The sequence below is a fragment of the Magnolia sinica genome, chromosome 14 (genome assembly GCF_029962835.1).
Source record: "Magnolia sinica isolate HGM2019 chromosome 14, MsV1, whole genome shotgun sequence".
Lineage (NCBI taxonomy): Eukaryota > Viridiplantae > Streptophyta > Magnoliopsida > Magnoliales > Magnoliaceae > Magnolia > Magnolia sinica.
Genome location: NC_080586.1, coordinates 1,520,161 through 1,536,487, shown reverse-complemented (window position 1 = coordinate 1,536,487; position 16,327 = coordinate 1,520,161). Strand labels below are relative to the sequence as shown.

Sequence of the window (16,327 nt, the reverse complement as noted above, 5' to 3'; positions counted from 1 at the left end):
CACAACGAATAACAGACAAAAGGAGAGTTCTTCAACCCAAACCACCAACCATCTACAGCCATGGAAATGAAAATATGGTAGGTTCAAGAAGCTGGTGCATGCCACTTTTGTCATGCATCAATTCAATGCCACCAAACAAAGTTGCTGCGGCATCGTTGTGGCCGTGCCGATGTGGCCCATGCACAGCACGCGCATGCGCATGTGGGGGCACGCATGTGAAGTCATCTGATTAGGGTCCCATTCACTAATCAATAAGATTGAGGACTAGTCCAATTCACTAATCAAGAAGATTAAGGACTAGTCCATGTCACGAATAGGGTTTTTGGGTCAGGACCACATCCACCCACAAAGGAAAAGCACAAAGGATGAGAGAAAAAAGAGGACATGACCACCAAAATGACAGTCTTCAATGGCTTTGTATCTTCCTTTTTCTTTAACTCACTGTGTGGGATGATATAGGCTTCTCTTTCTATTAAGTTTCCACAAGATTAATGAAACAGCACATCGTATAAGAAAAGATGCATCTATATCATTTTTGTATTGGCTGTACATCTACATTCCAAATTAATTCCCATACTATGGCTTTTGGGCTCCTTTTCAAATTCACCCAACAAGGCAAAAATGGAGAGAGAGAGAGAGAGAGAGAGAGAGAGAGAGAGAGAGAGAGATTCTATTGGGTATAGACATTAACATTTATCAGCTCTAGTGATCTTCAATCTCTTCACAGTAGTCAAGAACATCCTGCCAAAGGAAAAGATGTGAGGAATTTGAAGAGATTTGAAACAAAGATATTTAAAATCAAAGGAATAGAAGAAATAGGTGTTTGATTTGGCTTACTCCCAAGGGACATCTCCCACCATCATCCAATCTCCTTCCTTATCTTCATAGGTTAACACATGGTTTTGATTGGGTGATGCTTGCATGAAATTGGGACCTATATCGATCGATCGAATTGGAAAAAAAAAATATGAAAATTACCATCAAGTCCTTTGATATCTAATCAAATGCAACCCTGGAATTATATATTTCCAGCGATGATCTATCATTACTCACATAGAATCGCCGTCCCAAACATGCGTCGAAGGGTCCTAACTAGGCCATCATAACCATCATGTGCAAACAGATCCAATTTTCTACCAATTGGAACTCCTTCCATGTAAACCTTTACGAAGAATGTGGGCTGATTGCAATGATTTCCACTCTCCGCGAGTGTGCTCCTCAGGAGTGGCTTGATCGGCGGCCAATCGGATCGTTGGTCCCTAGTGACATCGAAGAAGAAATGATTGGGATGAGATCATGAGTTAGAAAAAAGAAAACAAAAAAAAAAAAAAAAAATCAATGGAGAAAAATGGCTTGATAAATGTTCTATCACAAGGGAAGGAAAGGGAGAGAAAGATCAAATGGGCATGATTGCAAGTGTCCTAAAATATGGAAAATGAGATAAAGGTATGAGGAAACTGAGATGGGTGTGATTGTTTTTGGTGCAAGTATCTTGATTGCATGAGAGAGAGAGAGGGAGATGGAAATGGGCATGGAAAATGAGATGGGTGAGATTGGTTTTTGGTGCAAGTACCTTGAGTTTGAAGTATTGTCATCATGGACGGTTGAGATGCTAAGGCCCAGCCTCAGATCAGTGCTCAAATCTCTCTTTGGTGTGGAGAGAGAAGATGCTGAGGAGAGAGATGGATGGGGGTTGCTATCTGTGGAAGAAGAAGAAGAGGAATTGCTGTGCCTTCCCATTGGAGTTTTGAAGAGAGAGAGAGAGCTGCCACCAGCTTCGGCTACTAAAATAGGGAGGAATGGAATATCAAAGGGGAGGGAAGGATGGAGAAGCTTTCAACAGACTCGTCGGTTTGAACTGTCGTCGAGGTGGCCGACACTGACACGTGGCAGATGCGACGTGGCCCCTTTAAACCGGCTTGGCTATTGCGCGATGGATGGGTGGCTCATGTTGACCTGTCGCGTCTGGCTCCAGTGCACTTTGAAAGTGCACCTCACCTCGCACGTGGGATTGCTGGATACGTGTGGGAGATTGGACCCGTTTATTCGGTCATCCCCTCGAAATTCGGAGGCGGCTTCGGTGGATCCCTGACTGTGGGGCCCACAGTGATGTAGTGTGCCTTACACGTTTTGACAGCTCTTTTTAGGGCATGATTCCAAAAATGAAGCAGATTCAAATCCAGGTGGACCGCACCACAGAAACAGTGGTAATTGAATACCCACCATTAAAAACTTCTCGTGGACCACTGGAATTTTTATTTTCCATCCAACCTGTTAATAAGGTCACAAAAACCTGTATGAAGAGGCCACACAAATATAGCTTGATCCAAAACTTTTGTTGCCCACAGTTTTTAATGGTTAATAATCATTGTTTCCTGTGGTGTGGTCCACATACTATATGGATCTGCTTCATTTTTTAGAATGATCTCTATAATGAGCTTTAAAAACGGATGGACGGAGTGGATGTAAGGAAAATATATCCCGGTAGGCCCCGCAGTCAGATATCCACCCACCGGATCCACCAAGCCGCGCAAAATTCAAGCTTATCTGCTCTTCAGGTTAGCTACACCTGTGTATGTAATTTGGACCGTTGGTCTGTACCCCACCTGATGAACAGATCAAGCCATTTGTGAGATGTTGCCGCTATCCGGTGGTGATCGTCTGATGAGTGGCTGTGGTACATAACACGTTCCTTGTTTCCACGTGAGGCAAGTGCATTCTCAAAGCGCTCTCCAGCGAGTGAGCATGGAAGCTCGTAGACCCTTCGCCCGTTTGTACACGTGGCTGGGAGAAAGTGAATCAGGACCGTCCAGCTAGTGGGCCCGGCATTCGATCGGACATTAATCGAAAACCACAAATATCGGATAATACAGGAAATCGCTTTTCCTTACCTTTTTCCTACTGGCTGTGGACCTCCGTACCGTCCTTTACAACGCTATCGAGCGAATATCATTTGATCCGTACGTATGTCCATCGATGGCAGTGCCCACTTGATGGACAGCCTAGATCAACCTTCTCTTCTGTCATGTGTACGGTGGGATGTAGGTTGTATCGGTTTACGAGCTTGATTTCAACAATAGAACTTGTCCATCGGACCGTTCATTAGGTCCCACATGCATTCAAGAGGCACCAAGGAAAAATCGCGCTCATCACGGTAGAGCTGTACATTGAGTCGAACCAAGTTGGGCTAGCCTCAGCTTGACTCGGCTCAGCCACTAGCTGACCTTAGTTCAACCTCGGTCCACAAGCCTGACTGGCCAGTTCGGCCTAATTCGATCAACAGCCTAGGCAAGTTTGTGCCAAGTTTAAGCCAAGTTCACATTTTCACAAACACCTTAACTGCACCATCAAAATCTCACAATACTTAAAGATAGCAATAATGTTTTTTCAAGTATTTTATCAAACACCTAAGCACCATACAAATCAAGAAAAAACGATGTTAGTTTCATATATACATATACTTTCCTTGCCACCAACCACATTTCTTTGAGTCATTTCATCAAACACTTGGTGAGCAACATCAATATGAAAGTAACCGAGTCATCGAACTAGTTTGATCCAAGTTCGATTCAAGATGGGTTCGATCTAAGTCGAGTTGAGCAAGGGCCAACTCGAACAGGCTCGAACTCATTTTTAGACTCAAAAAATCAGCTCAACTTGGCTTGAACTCAACTTTAAATTGAGTCGAATCATGCTTCTTCAAGTCGAGACGAGCGAACTAACCAAGCTGGCTTGGTTCATGTACACCTCTACTCATCGAATGATCAAATTCAGCCGTGAGATAAGCATAGCCGTGAGATGTCCTATGCTTATATAGTTGTACATTTTCAAGCCAATGGATGGATGGTTAGTATTAAAGCTGGGCATTTTTGGTCTAATCCGGTGGATCCGACCCGATCCTACCTGATCCGAACCGAACCGAAGGCTTGGATCGATGCGGTTCAAGTAGGGTCAGTCTGATCCAACTATTCATCGGATCAACTTCGGATTATGGTGATTTCGGACCAATCCGAACTGAAATCCAAACCGTATGGATCCGATCCGTCATTTTTCTCATATGCAAACATCTCCCCTTTCATTCTCTTTCTACCACTCATCTACTCCCTCCAATAAAACAATGGGTTCAACCCTTAAAATGATCTGGAAAAACGAATGGACGGTGTGGATCTACGACATGCATTCACAGTGGGCCCACATGCATTCACGCGTAGAGTGGGCAACTATACAGCAGTATATTGCTGCCTTGCTGGATAAATTCAAATTACTTTCTTGTATCACATGCAAAAAGTAACAAGTTGAGTATCTGTTGATACTCCCTGCTGAAGCGATGTCACCGGATTCTATGGGACCCACCATGATGTATGTGTTGTATCCACACCATCCATCAATTTTTAGAGATCATTTTAGGCCATGAGACAAAGAATGAGTCAGATCTAGATTTGGAGTGGACCCCACCACAGAAAATAGTGGTAAGAGTGATTCTACCGTTGAAACCATCATAAGGTCTACTATGATGTTTATTTGAAATCCAATGTGTTCACAAGTTAAGACAGACATGAAAGAAGGGAAAACAAAAATTTCAGTTTGATCGAAAACTTCCGTGGGCCTTAGAAAATTTTTAGAGATCATTTTAGGTCATGAGACAGAATGAGTCAGATCTAGATTTGGAGTGGACCCCACCACAGAAAACAGTGGTAAGAGTGACTCTATCGTTGAAACCATCCTAAGGTCCACTATGATGTTTATTTGAAATCCAACGTGTTCACAAGTTAAGACAAACATGAAAGAAGGGAAAACGAAAATTTCAGTTTGATCGAAAACTTCTGTGGGCCTTAGAAAATTTTAATGGTGTGCGTCACTCTCTCCATTGTTTTCTATAGTGGGGTCCATTTGAGCCTTGGATCTGACTCATTCTTTGGCTTCTGCCCTAAATTGATATCTCCAAATGAATGAACAGTGCAGATACAACACATATATCATGGCGGGTCCCACAAAATTGGGCAACATCACTTCTGGAGGGGCCAGGGAGTCTAGCGACGTCTCAACCTATCAGTAGCTAATCCGCCTCCCACACGTAACATACATCAGGTGACAGTCGTTGTACATACGTGTCGTGTAAGGACGAGCGCGTATGCACCTCGAGCTCCGAGTTGTACGAACAACTCAAATGAGATCAAACTTACATGGCCCCACAATAACGTCTATTTTCCATTTAATCTGTTAATAATGTTAAAAATACATGGATAAAGTGGAAAAACAAATTTCGTATTGATCTGAAACTTCTGTGATCTGAAAAAGGTTTCAATGGTAAACTATTAATCCCCCACTGTTTTTTGCAGTGTGGTCCAACTGATCTTTAGATCTGTCTTATTTTTTAGCTCAAGCCTTAAGATAAGCCCTCCAAATGGATGGATGGTTTGGATCAATCCCTTCTCTTTTCCAATCTGAATGGTACCCCACCCGATCCGATTCGGCTTTCCTAACCGAGTCGGACTCGGTTCGGGCCGGACTATAAGTGCATCGGATCGGATCGAGTCCAATGGCTTGGACTCAGTCCCGGATCAAATCGAGTTCGGATCAGGCCACAAAGGATCCGGATCAAGTCGAGTTGGACCCAATCCAATCCGACTCCGTCCGGTGCCCAGCTCTGGTTAGGATCACCTGATGAAAGTGATGCTTTAAAAGCACGAGCTGTCCACGATGACCCACGTTTCAAATTGTTCATTGGAACTATTTTTGTATAAATAGCTTGATTTTCATTGTGGCCCATATCCTAGATCTGATGGACGATCCATATCTTATGATGTTCCATCACAGCCCAAAATCAGATGAATTAGATAAAACCTAACTTCTGATTAATGGAGTTTTATTCGGTGGATCTCATCCATTCGCTACTTTTCGTTCCCACGTTATCAGATGTCTACCAATCAGCCAGTTAGAATCTTGCATCACTGGGGACTGAGAACTGAGATAGGCGCATGAGTTTCCTGCACCACAAAGCCCTGTGGGGCCCACTACAGTATCCATGTGAAATCTAATCCGTCCATAAGCGGTGCCAGCTCGTTTTCAGTTGAGATCCCAAATATGAACTATATCCAATACTAAAGTTAGCAACACCTCAAGAAACAGTAGGGACTGGAAATCCCACCATTGAAATCTTATTGGGCCCACAGAACTGTTACATCAGGCTGATAGCTGTCCTTTCCCTTCATCTTGATGGGAATCACATTATGAACGGGTTGGATGGAATATGAAAATCATGTTGGGCCCCAGGAAGGTTTCAATGGCATATAAAATCTATTTCATATGGTGTGGCCCACTTGGGTCTTGCATCGCCTCACTTTCGGCCCCAAATCGCAACACGATCTGACACCACTGATAGACGGATTGGATTTTACACAGACAATGTGGTGGCCACACAGGGCTTCTTCCCTGAGATACATCCCACATGTACAATAGAGGAGCCGTGTACAGCACCATCCACGATCCTAGTTGGGGCCCACCGTGATGTTTTTCAGGAATCCACTCCGTTCATCCATTTTTTGAGATCATTTTAGAACATGAGACCAAAATTTAACAGGATCCAATGCCGTATTAAAGGAAAAGGTGGTTAGGTAAATTCCTACCGTTGAAACCTCCCTGGGTTCGACAGTGATGTTTACATGACATCCATACCGTTAATAACGTCATTCATACTGGGATGAGCTGAAAAAAAAATATTATCATGATTCAAAACTTCTGCGGCCCCACGAATATCTCAACTGTGGACGTTTAATTATCACTTTTTCAGCCCACTTGAGCATTAGATATGGTTCATTTTTAGCCTCATGTACTAAAATGAACTCACAAAACGGATGGGCGGGGAGGATTTCGTACAAACATCGCAGTGGTTCCCACATGGGTTCCCAGTGCAGGAACTTCCTGCGAAAGGCTTTCGGAAATCCGCGTCCATGCGACTCTTCTAGCAGATGCATGCCGCATGCATGCGGCCAAGGAAAATACGATTTTAGTAACAGAGATGCTCCAGTGCTTTCGGAGCACTGTAAGTTGTAGTCCTCCTAGTAGCATTGGGACACTTAGACAGTCCAATCCATTGATCTAGACTGTTCATTACTATCAAAGGATATGTCATGGTGACATTGCAATAATCATGCCCAATTGAAAAATATGAACCATTTGATCAGTGCTCTTTAATATGGATGGCCGACATCAATTACACAAAAACAGGTCCAATTAACAAATTGATCCATCTATTTTTTAGGACACATCATGGAATGCTTATCATTCTAAAGAATCACTTTTGTTAGGCAATTGTAAAACCTCGTACATGGCTTTCCAAATGGATGGCTGTAGATAATAAATCAGAATCAAACGTAGATTTGATCATCTGATGAGTATGATTTTTGTGTGGTAGCATGTGAAATATGTTATGGACTTAATGGACAGTTCAGATCGATTGAATGGTCTATTAAATTTAACCAATGCAACTAGAGCACAATAACTTGTAGTTATAGTGCTAGAGGAAGCATAATTGTAACCAACGCCCTATGGTTTCTTAAACTTGTAAACACCTCCCTTCCAGTTTCAATAATTGCAAACACCATCCATTTCTCAGTCACTTAACCATGAAAATGAGACACCCAAAAAATCAATCTAATCCATCCATTAAGTGATGATTTTTTTAGATTTTTAGATGGTGGTCGATTGTTTCCAATTATATGGCTTTAAAAAAAAAAAAAAAAAAACACACGTTCCACATGAGCACTTAACTTTAATATTAAAATGCATTACATTTACCACTGAGCCATAAATCAAAACTCTATACTGTGGCCTTTTCTTTTTACACATACGTCCACACCACACACACATACTCAAATCACATGAGCACTTAATGATTGGATTAGGTTAATCCTTTGGCATCTAAATTTTATAGTGGGGTATCCAGGCTAAATGGTTGGATGCTATTTATGCATAACAATGAGCCCCACAAGTGTAAATAATAATAAATAAATAAAATCCACAAATGAAGGTATTTTTATTATGACATTTGCTCAAGTACATCCATTATACAGTCAATATACTATGTTAGAACTTTAGCCTTTGAATTTGAGTAATTTTTTAACTCATACCATGAGTCTCACCTTATATAAGCAAAAGGTCAACAACTAAAAGGTCTCAATTGAATTATTTCAATCCTTTGATAATTTATCTCTTTCGTTTTTAATATTAGTGACCCTAACTATAGCATAAAAAGGTTGAAATATTCAATCCAAAAATTTCTCAAGTATCCCAATTTGAGGGGACCCCATCAAATAAATGATTTGGGTCATTGCTAAAAACCCTAAGCCTAACAACTAGAATCCCAACATGTCTTGTTGGAATGCTTTATTCGTGCAAACATCTTTTATCATTTAGTACATATTCCTCCACCTCTCCAGCAAGAGAGAGGTGATTGCAATTATTGAAATTAAAAGATAGTATTCACAATTGTCAATTGTTATAGATTAGAAGATAAATAGTTACAACTATCCCTTAATTAAAACAAAATATTACGATGGTCCCTACAAATATTCACATAGTAAAATTCATACATTGATGTATGACTTGCGGATGCCATATGCTAAGAGCTATAAACATAAATGCAAAACAATTTTGAGGATGAATTCTTTCATTGAATCCACATCAATTTCCTAAGTTTAGGGTCGTCATGAATGTGGGTCGACCCCACAACTTCTCTACGTGACATATCTTCTGCGACACATTTGATCAAACTAACTCAAGAAAAATATGTCACTGAACAAGGAGAAAAAGAAGGCAAAAGACAAGCATCCAAATAATTCTTGCTCAAGAGATGCTCTAACAAGGGACAGCTAGAGAGGGACCACACAAGAAAAAGAACCTGAAGTAACTGGATTGGGCGTGCGCATCAATGTCCCGATTCGGTTCCCTACATATATATGTGATAACTGCATGTGGCCAACATGGCTGTGACCATATCCGCAGTCCAATTTAGCGTCCACCAAATAAATGTAACCGATGACGCAATTCATTAGTTGGATTTAATTGTCAACCAGTCTTTTACAACCGCGTGCATATGGGCTGTGATAAATATGTGGGGCCCACCAGACAAGCTACTTGGATTATTCACGCATGTCCATGTCGGCCGCATGTAGGGGTGCGGTCAGATTCGAGTAGCCATCACATGCCTACCTTGCTTAGTCTTATAAGAAGGCCACATGAGACTAAAGAGTCATGATCACCAACCAATCCCATTTCCTAATTCCCTCATTATCTTCCTTTTAAGCAATATACACATTGATATCTCTATAACAAATAAGTTACAGCTTGAACTTCAAAATATCCACTTATCTGACAATAGCTAAAAAGACCCAACACCAAGGAAAATGCTTTCCTCTAGAAGGAAAAGAAAAAAAAGGAGAGGAGTTACTTGATACTCTAGCTGCTTACGACACTTGATACACAGGCACATAGAAATTGGACAAATGTAATACATTAACTCAAATTGAACCAACTAAATTGTAGAACACATTGTTGCTAAGTTAGAATTTGAAAATTAATCGACTCGTCAAAGGAATTTGATCTCTAATTTGTGGACACTTAATTGTTGAAATAAGACTATTGGATATTTTTCAGATTCTATTCTAACCATCCGATAAATCTTGACCAGAATGATAATTAGATAAATGGGTACCTATATGCCTTGTAGTTGCAATTTCTAAGTGCCTGTGTATCATCCATCACACTCTGCTAGAGTATTAAAGTTTTGCTCAAAGGAAAGGTGAGGTAGTGTGGGTCTATTAATTAATTGCATGCTAATACAAGGAATGCAAGAAACCATTCAAGTCTCTATCATTTTCTAAATAGAGGGTACACAAACCAACCCTTCCTTTTTCTGAGCTTTCTTGTCACCCACATTGAGAGAAATGATCACACATAGGTGGGGTTCAATTCCGCCTACGTGTCGCATTTACATGATATTGGATTCTTGAAAAAGGTGGGCCACATTATTGTTATCATTGTGTCTAAAAATAAAGGTGATCCGTTCATTGTGTGGGACACAATGCGAAAAATGATGGACGGATGATAGTATGACTTAGTGTACTGGTGTCACCATCTCAATTAATGGATCGGCCTAGTTTTCGTCACTGGTGATCATAATGGTGTGTCCCACCTTTCGTATGGATCGGATATTCTACACATGTGACACGGTAGTGGGAAAGAAATGGATGGATGTGAAAGTTAGTGTGTGAACAAGTCTACAAAGAACAAAAGGGCCTTATTCTAGGAAATATAAAGAGCCACTCAAGCCAAACCAACGATATCCCTGTAAGAGTAGGTTTGCTAGCCCCACATGCACCCTTCTCCACACACGTTTGAAAGATGGCACATGTGCTAACCTGGCGAGCGTGCGGGTAGATAAGATGGGCTTCAACTCTTGGGGATGATTTTATAATTAAAACACTTGGGTGGGTCCACTTATCACGTTGGCGGGGTGTGTATGGTGACCGTTCATCTTTTTGGTATTGGGTTGGCCCACCTAATGAGTGGACCAAACTGATGGTGTCTCATGGCAATCTTTACAATGGGACCACCTCATGCACTTCTCATATGGCTTACACATTTGACAAGCGCACTGTAATAGTAAAATGTTATTCAATAGGTGAGTCCAGCCATAGTTACATATATGATTCCTGCGGCCAAGTTCCTAAGCAGAATGCCCATGCAAGATCCAAGGTGTGAATCATGTGTGTCCTATCATTGTATGCTCTTACATACATGTTTAATATGGACCATCCAATTCTTTCATATATGTGTTGTGTATTGAGGTTGTGGGTCCAATGCTTATGAGAACGAGTCTCATGTGAGAGGTTCCTTCCTCGAGGAAATTAATCTCCCCCGCATGTGAATGTACGTTGTCTCCTCTCTCATATGGTTTTAAAAATGATGTGAAGCCTAATTTTCTTAAGATTGTGATGGTTCTCTTATTATATTAGATATGATTCTTATGGAATGGTACTAATAGGCATGAAATAGATTTCTTGTACAATGAGAGAGGTAGATAAAAATATCTTATATCATAATTTTTTTAAAATAATTTTATTGAAGAAAAAAGTGCTATATTACTGCCATATAAATGTAAGTATATTATCAAACTGCATGATTTCTATGTTGCTTATCTCTTATTTTCTCATGGTTTGAGAATTTGGTTTAACCCCTTTCATCATGGCTTTGCTTTTGTATACATTGATAGTGTGTATGTATTTTTTTTACCAACATACTACACTTTATAAGATGTGGCGGTGGATTTAAAGTTGGTGGATCCATGAATGTATGGTTCACTTTATATTTATATCCATGTTGTCCATTCATTTTCACAGATCATGAGCCTAAGACTAAAGCATGTCCAAGTTTCAAGAAGACGCAGCATTTAGATGCCCAACATTAAAAATTTGTTGGGGGTTATAAAAGCTTTTGATCAAGTTGATATTTGTGTTTTCTCTTTGTCCAGGTATTTATTATAACCTTACCAATAGATTGGGTGTCAAATAAAGATTATGGTGGACCTTAGTAAGTTTTCAGTGCAATTAAATAAGCTGGTAAAACAGATGAATAACACATGTTAGTGGGCCTAACAGTCACTGTATTTTCTATTTGTGACTTTACCCATGGATACGGTGTCAAATAAAGATTATATTGGACATTAGGAAGGTTTTTCTTTCTGTGGTTAGCTTGTTAGTACACCCACTCTCAATTTAGACTTAACTGTTAGCCACCCCTACTAGGAAATCGATACCAAAACCACAGTGTTGAAACAACACCCCTACTAGAGAATCGATATCAAGACCTCAGTGTTGAAACAAGGTATCTTTCACCCAATACCTTAGGATATTACCAATATACTTAAATGAGTGGCAAAACAGATGAATGGCATAGATATAAAACACATACATTAGTGGGCCCCACCGTCATGGATCCGCCGAATCCACGTCCCACTTTATAACCTGACCGTCCTATTTTTGGAGTCACAGTACAAACACAGTGGGGCCCACCAAATGAACGAAGTTCATCTAGCATAAATTCCAGAGTGGTCCATATGAAGATGGGCACCCTTGCGTGTAGGCATCGGATCCCATTTCTCTTCTATTAGGATAACCCCTCCTTATGAGCCGAGCCGACCCAACACGCAGCCGCATGTGGTCCACCATCGGAAACAAGCTCCACCGTTTGATGTTACTCGCATCATTTCTCATTGCCACGTGTGAACATTATTATTATTATTATTATAATAAATTATAATATAATGTAGTACCTCAGAGAAAACGCTGTGTCCTCGGGATATCTTGTCATGGACCCATGTCTCCAAACACGTCTCTAGGTCCCTGGCACGTGCACCACACGCACCTGTTACATGCATGCATATGCATATCAAATGATCCATGCTCATACTTGCATCGGGATGTGTAGACAGTTTAATTGACCGATCTAAACCATTCATTAGGTGCATCATACATTGCATGGGGTGGAGAATAAAAATCCTACAAATCAAACAATCCTAACCATTCAATCAATAGCCTCTAAAATTAATAGTTGAGATCCAATCAATAATCTTGACCATCTACTTATTGGGTCTTGTTATAAATCATTTATGATCTCAAAGAATGACTTCTATCACACCTTCCTAAATGAATGGCCACAAAAAAAGCGGGCCAACTTATAGATGGATGGGATCATCCAATCCTGTAATTATTGCTTGGTAGTCCATGAAACATGTACTGCATCTAATGGACTGTTTGCATTGATTACTTGGACTGTCTAAGCTCCTTATTTTATTCGCCACCGACAAAATCACACTGATCCAGGCCGTCCTTGTATCCACCTTATTTCATGTAGCCATCCTTCTTCCAAGCCATGGATCGGATGGCTAGGATTGCCTGACAGAAATGATTCTTTAAAGTCATAAGTAATCCATGATGGTCCCTAACAAATGGATGGATCAAATTGTTGATTAGACCTATTTTGTGTAAATGATCTGGACCATCCATATTTAAGGCCATTAACCAATAGTTAATAATTTTCATATAAGTCTCATGCTTTTAAGATAGGGATTGGACTGTTCAAGCGTCCCAATGCAAGTGGAGCAATGTAGCTTGGAAGCAGATTGTGTCCAACCCTATGTGGGGCCCACTATGATGTGTGGGTTTTATCATCCTGTTCATCCATTTTTTTTTTTGGATCATTTTAGTTTGAGTGCCCAAAAATGAGGCTGATCCAATACTCAAGTGGGCCACACTACAGGAAGTGGTGGTGATAATGATGCCCACCGTTGAAACCTTCCTAGGGCCCACAGTAATGTTTATTTTCCATCCAACCTGTTCATAAGGTCACATAGACCTGGATGAAGGGAAAACACAAACTTCAGCTTGATCCAAAACTTACATTGGCCTCCCAGAAGTTTTTAATGGTGGACATTCAATCTCCATTGTGTGGTCCACTTAAGCCTTGGATCAGCCTCAATTTTGGGCTCATACTATAAAATGATCCAGGAAATTGTATGAACAGCGTGGATAAAACCCATACATCACAGTGGGCCCCACAGAGCCCTGATTGTACCGATTATCATCTAAGGGTCGCTTCCATGTAATTCTAGTGCTCTGAAGAGCAATGCAGCATTTCTCATTAATTCTCATTGTTAGATTATTAAGATGGCTCTTTGATTAATTGGGTATTTGAACACATGGGCCTTTGGATTCACCAAATCAACAGAAATACAATACGTATCCAAATACGGTATACTATGGAGTGTACACCATAGCTACGTATTGGCAGGGATGCATTTTATTGTATTTTCTAGTATGTTTTTGGGATAATTTGAGACATGTAAAAGGAAGAAGATAAGAATAATAATAGTCAATTTGGGAATGATGAGTGCATTTGGGTAATTTCAATGAGGGACTTTATAGAGAAAGAAGGGTGTTCTTCTAGAGTATTAGTGATAATAATGAAATATTATTTTAAGAGAAATGAGCCTTTGGGCTCAATGTATAGAGTCCCTCTCATGCACCCACTTGCATTTGGACTCATTGGCCCCCATATCACTTATTTACACCATCCATTAGGTCCAGTCCACTCTTCTTCCACTACTTAGTGAAGATCAAGCGATCACATGAGCCTAAACGACTGCGTGAGTGGAATAATTTTTTACAAATGATCCTACCCATACATTTTTTTTACTTGCAATTGATTGGATGGTTTGGATTATTGATTGGTATGATTTTAAATGGGCAGCCTATGAGGAGTGGAATGGAGGTAATGGAAGGTCTAGATGAGTGATGTCGAGATAAATGAGTTCAAACGCAAATGGGTGCATGGGAACAAGTGGGCCAGGAGATGTTGATAAAGGCGGGGGAGGGGAGACAAGATGGGCATGGGGTTTGAAACTTTGGAGTTAGAAAAGAGAAAGGTGGAATGAGACGTCGGAGTTGATGTGAGATTTTGAGGTTTTAAATAAATCAAAGACAGCCTCTCAAAAGAGAAGACATGAGGGCGACTCTAGGAGACATGCAATCAACTCAATCCCGGCCTCTAGGGAGAAATAAATAAAGACGAAAAAAAGCCAATCCCAAGCGACCAACATAACACAATCTCTCTCTCTCTCTCTCTCTCTCTCTCTCTCTCTCTCTCTCTCTCGTGCACGTTCATGAAGCAAGTGCACATGAAGTGCCACCTTATCATATGTTCAAGAGGATATTGATTCAAACACTAGACCATGATGGGGGCCCAGGTGAGTAGATGGTTATAGTCAGGCACATCCATTAGTTCATGAGAGAGACCGGGATACTCTACTAGAATGTGATTGATGATGCTCAGGTACTTAGAAATTGCATTTGTGACATATAAGTCAAATTAAACTGTCTAAATTATGGTTTCAGATTAGATTTATCATGAACCAAAAATTAAGTTTATTTGATTATTTATCTGATTGGTGGACATTTATTGGACGGTTAAAAACCAAAAAAAATAAAATTACAATGGTCCAATTTTAACAAAAATTCTCTATGGATTAGAGGTTAGGATTATTCAAACAATCTGATTTTGGGACTATGAGTTGGAGAATGCTGGTTTCACGACGTTGGTTTAACAAACAATCCACGTGGGAGTGTGTACAAAACTCGTGTGGGCCATGCCATTTAAATTCATGACTAAAACTTGTAAAATCACGTGGTGTGCCCCACCTGACTTTTGGAATGGCCTGATTTTTTTAGGGTGTTCATTAATCCTGATGAGTCGCATCTTATAAATAGATTGAGTGGCATATAAAAAAATACAATGGTTCTCACAAACACCCAAAAGGTTTTTTAACAGCAAGCGTCTCAATTCCAACTTCTCCCCATGGTGTGGCCCACCCAGGTTTTGAATCCAGCTAATTTTTGGTTGAATATGAGAATACGAGGAGGCCCACATGATAGACAGATTGGATGTCATGCAAACATCACAACGGGCCCCACTCACCGCATTTTAGGTCAACCTACATAGGTTTGTAGTGGATCTAGCCTCCCCTACAAAGAGACTGATAGACTCCTAGTCCATGAACTGATTTGCACGTGACTCTCTCTCATGACACACATGAGCTACCTTGCTCCTAAAGAAAAGCCAATGTGTAGATTGGATTGTAACAACAAAGAAGAAATAAAAAATAAAAAGAGATGAAGAAGAAAAGAAAAGGGCTGTGTCCCCCAATGTTGCTTCCCTCAGGCATCTTTCTCTTACTTCAATGACTTTGGGTGCATGCACTTTTATGTATTACTCAAGCATATCCCTCCCCTTCACTACTTTTATGTTCAAAGTTCAACCAAAACATTAAACATTCAACGGCTGAGGTGGGTCCCTGAGATGGGCCTCGCTTTAGGTGCCCAATGTCTTAGATCCTATGGACCACCCTTCCTACATCTCATTATACTGCCCCCCGTTCTCCCATGCACGTTTTTTTCTCTCTCCCTTTGGAAACCCAATAAAGCTACTTGGAAAAAAAAAAAAACACATCCCTACCTCTCTTTCTTCTCTTCCAAGCTGTGTATTCCATTCATTCCCCACCTTGGGCTTTGATTTTCCTTGGTCAAACTTAGAATGGCATTTGATTTTCCCATGTAAGGTTGTTCCCATGATGGGTTCCCAAGGGAGGGGCATAGATCTCTTTTCTTGGCTTTGCTTTGTGGGCACCTTGTGACTCACAAGTCCTGAGGGCATTTTTGCTATTTTAATTTGAAAAACGCGTTTATCGTGCTATTTTTTATTTTTTATTTTTTAT

At 40.5% G+C, this 16,327-nt stretch overlaps 1 protein-coding gene across 1 annotated transcript; it reads right to left on the bottom strand.

Moving 5' to 3' along the window:
* Positions 1-509: 509 nt before the first annotated feature.
* On the bottom strand, positions 510-1,804 carry LOC131225180 (auxin-responsive protein IAA4-like). The gene is made up of 4 exons (XM_058220645.1): positions 1,574-1,804; positions 1,054-1,259; positions 838-934; positions 510-741 (listed from the first exon to the last, which is right to left on the bottom strand). Exons 1-4 carry the CDS (start codon positions 1,738-1,740, stop codon positions 687-689), a joined length of 525 nt encoding a protein of 174 aa, XP_058076628.1. The 5' UTR covers positions 1,741-1,804; the 3' UTR covers positions 510-686.
* Between the last annotated feature and the right edge of the window lie 14,523 nt (positions 1,805-16,327).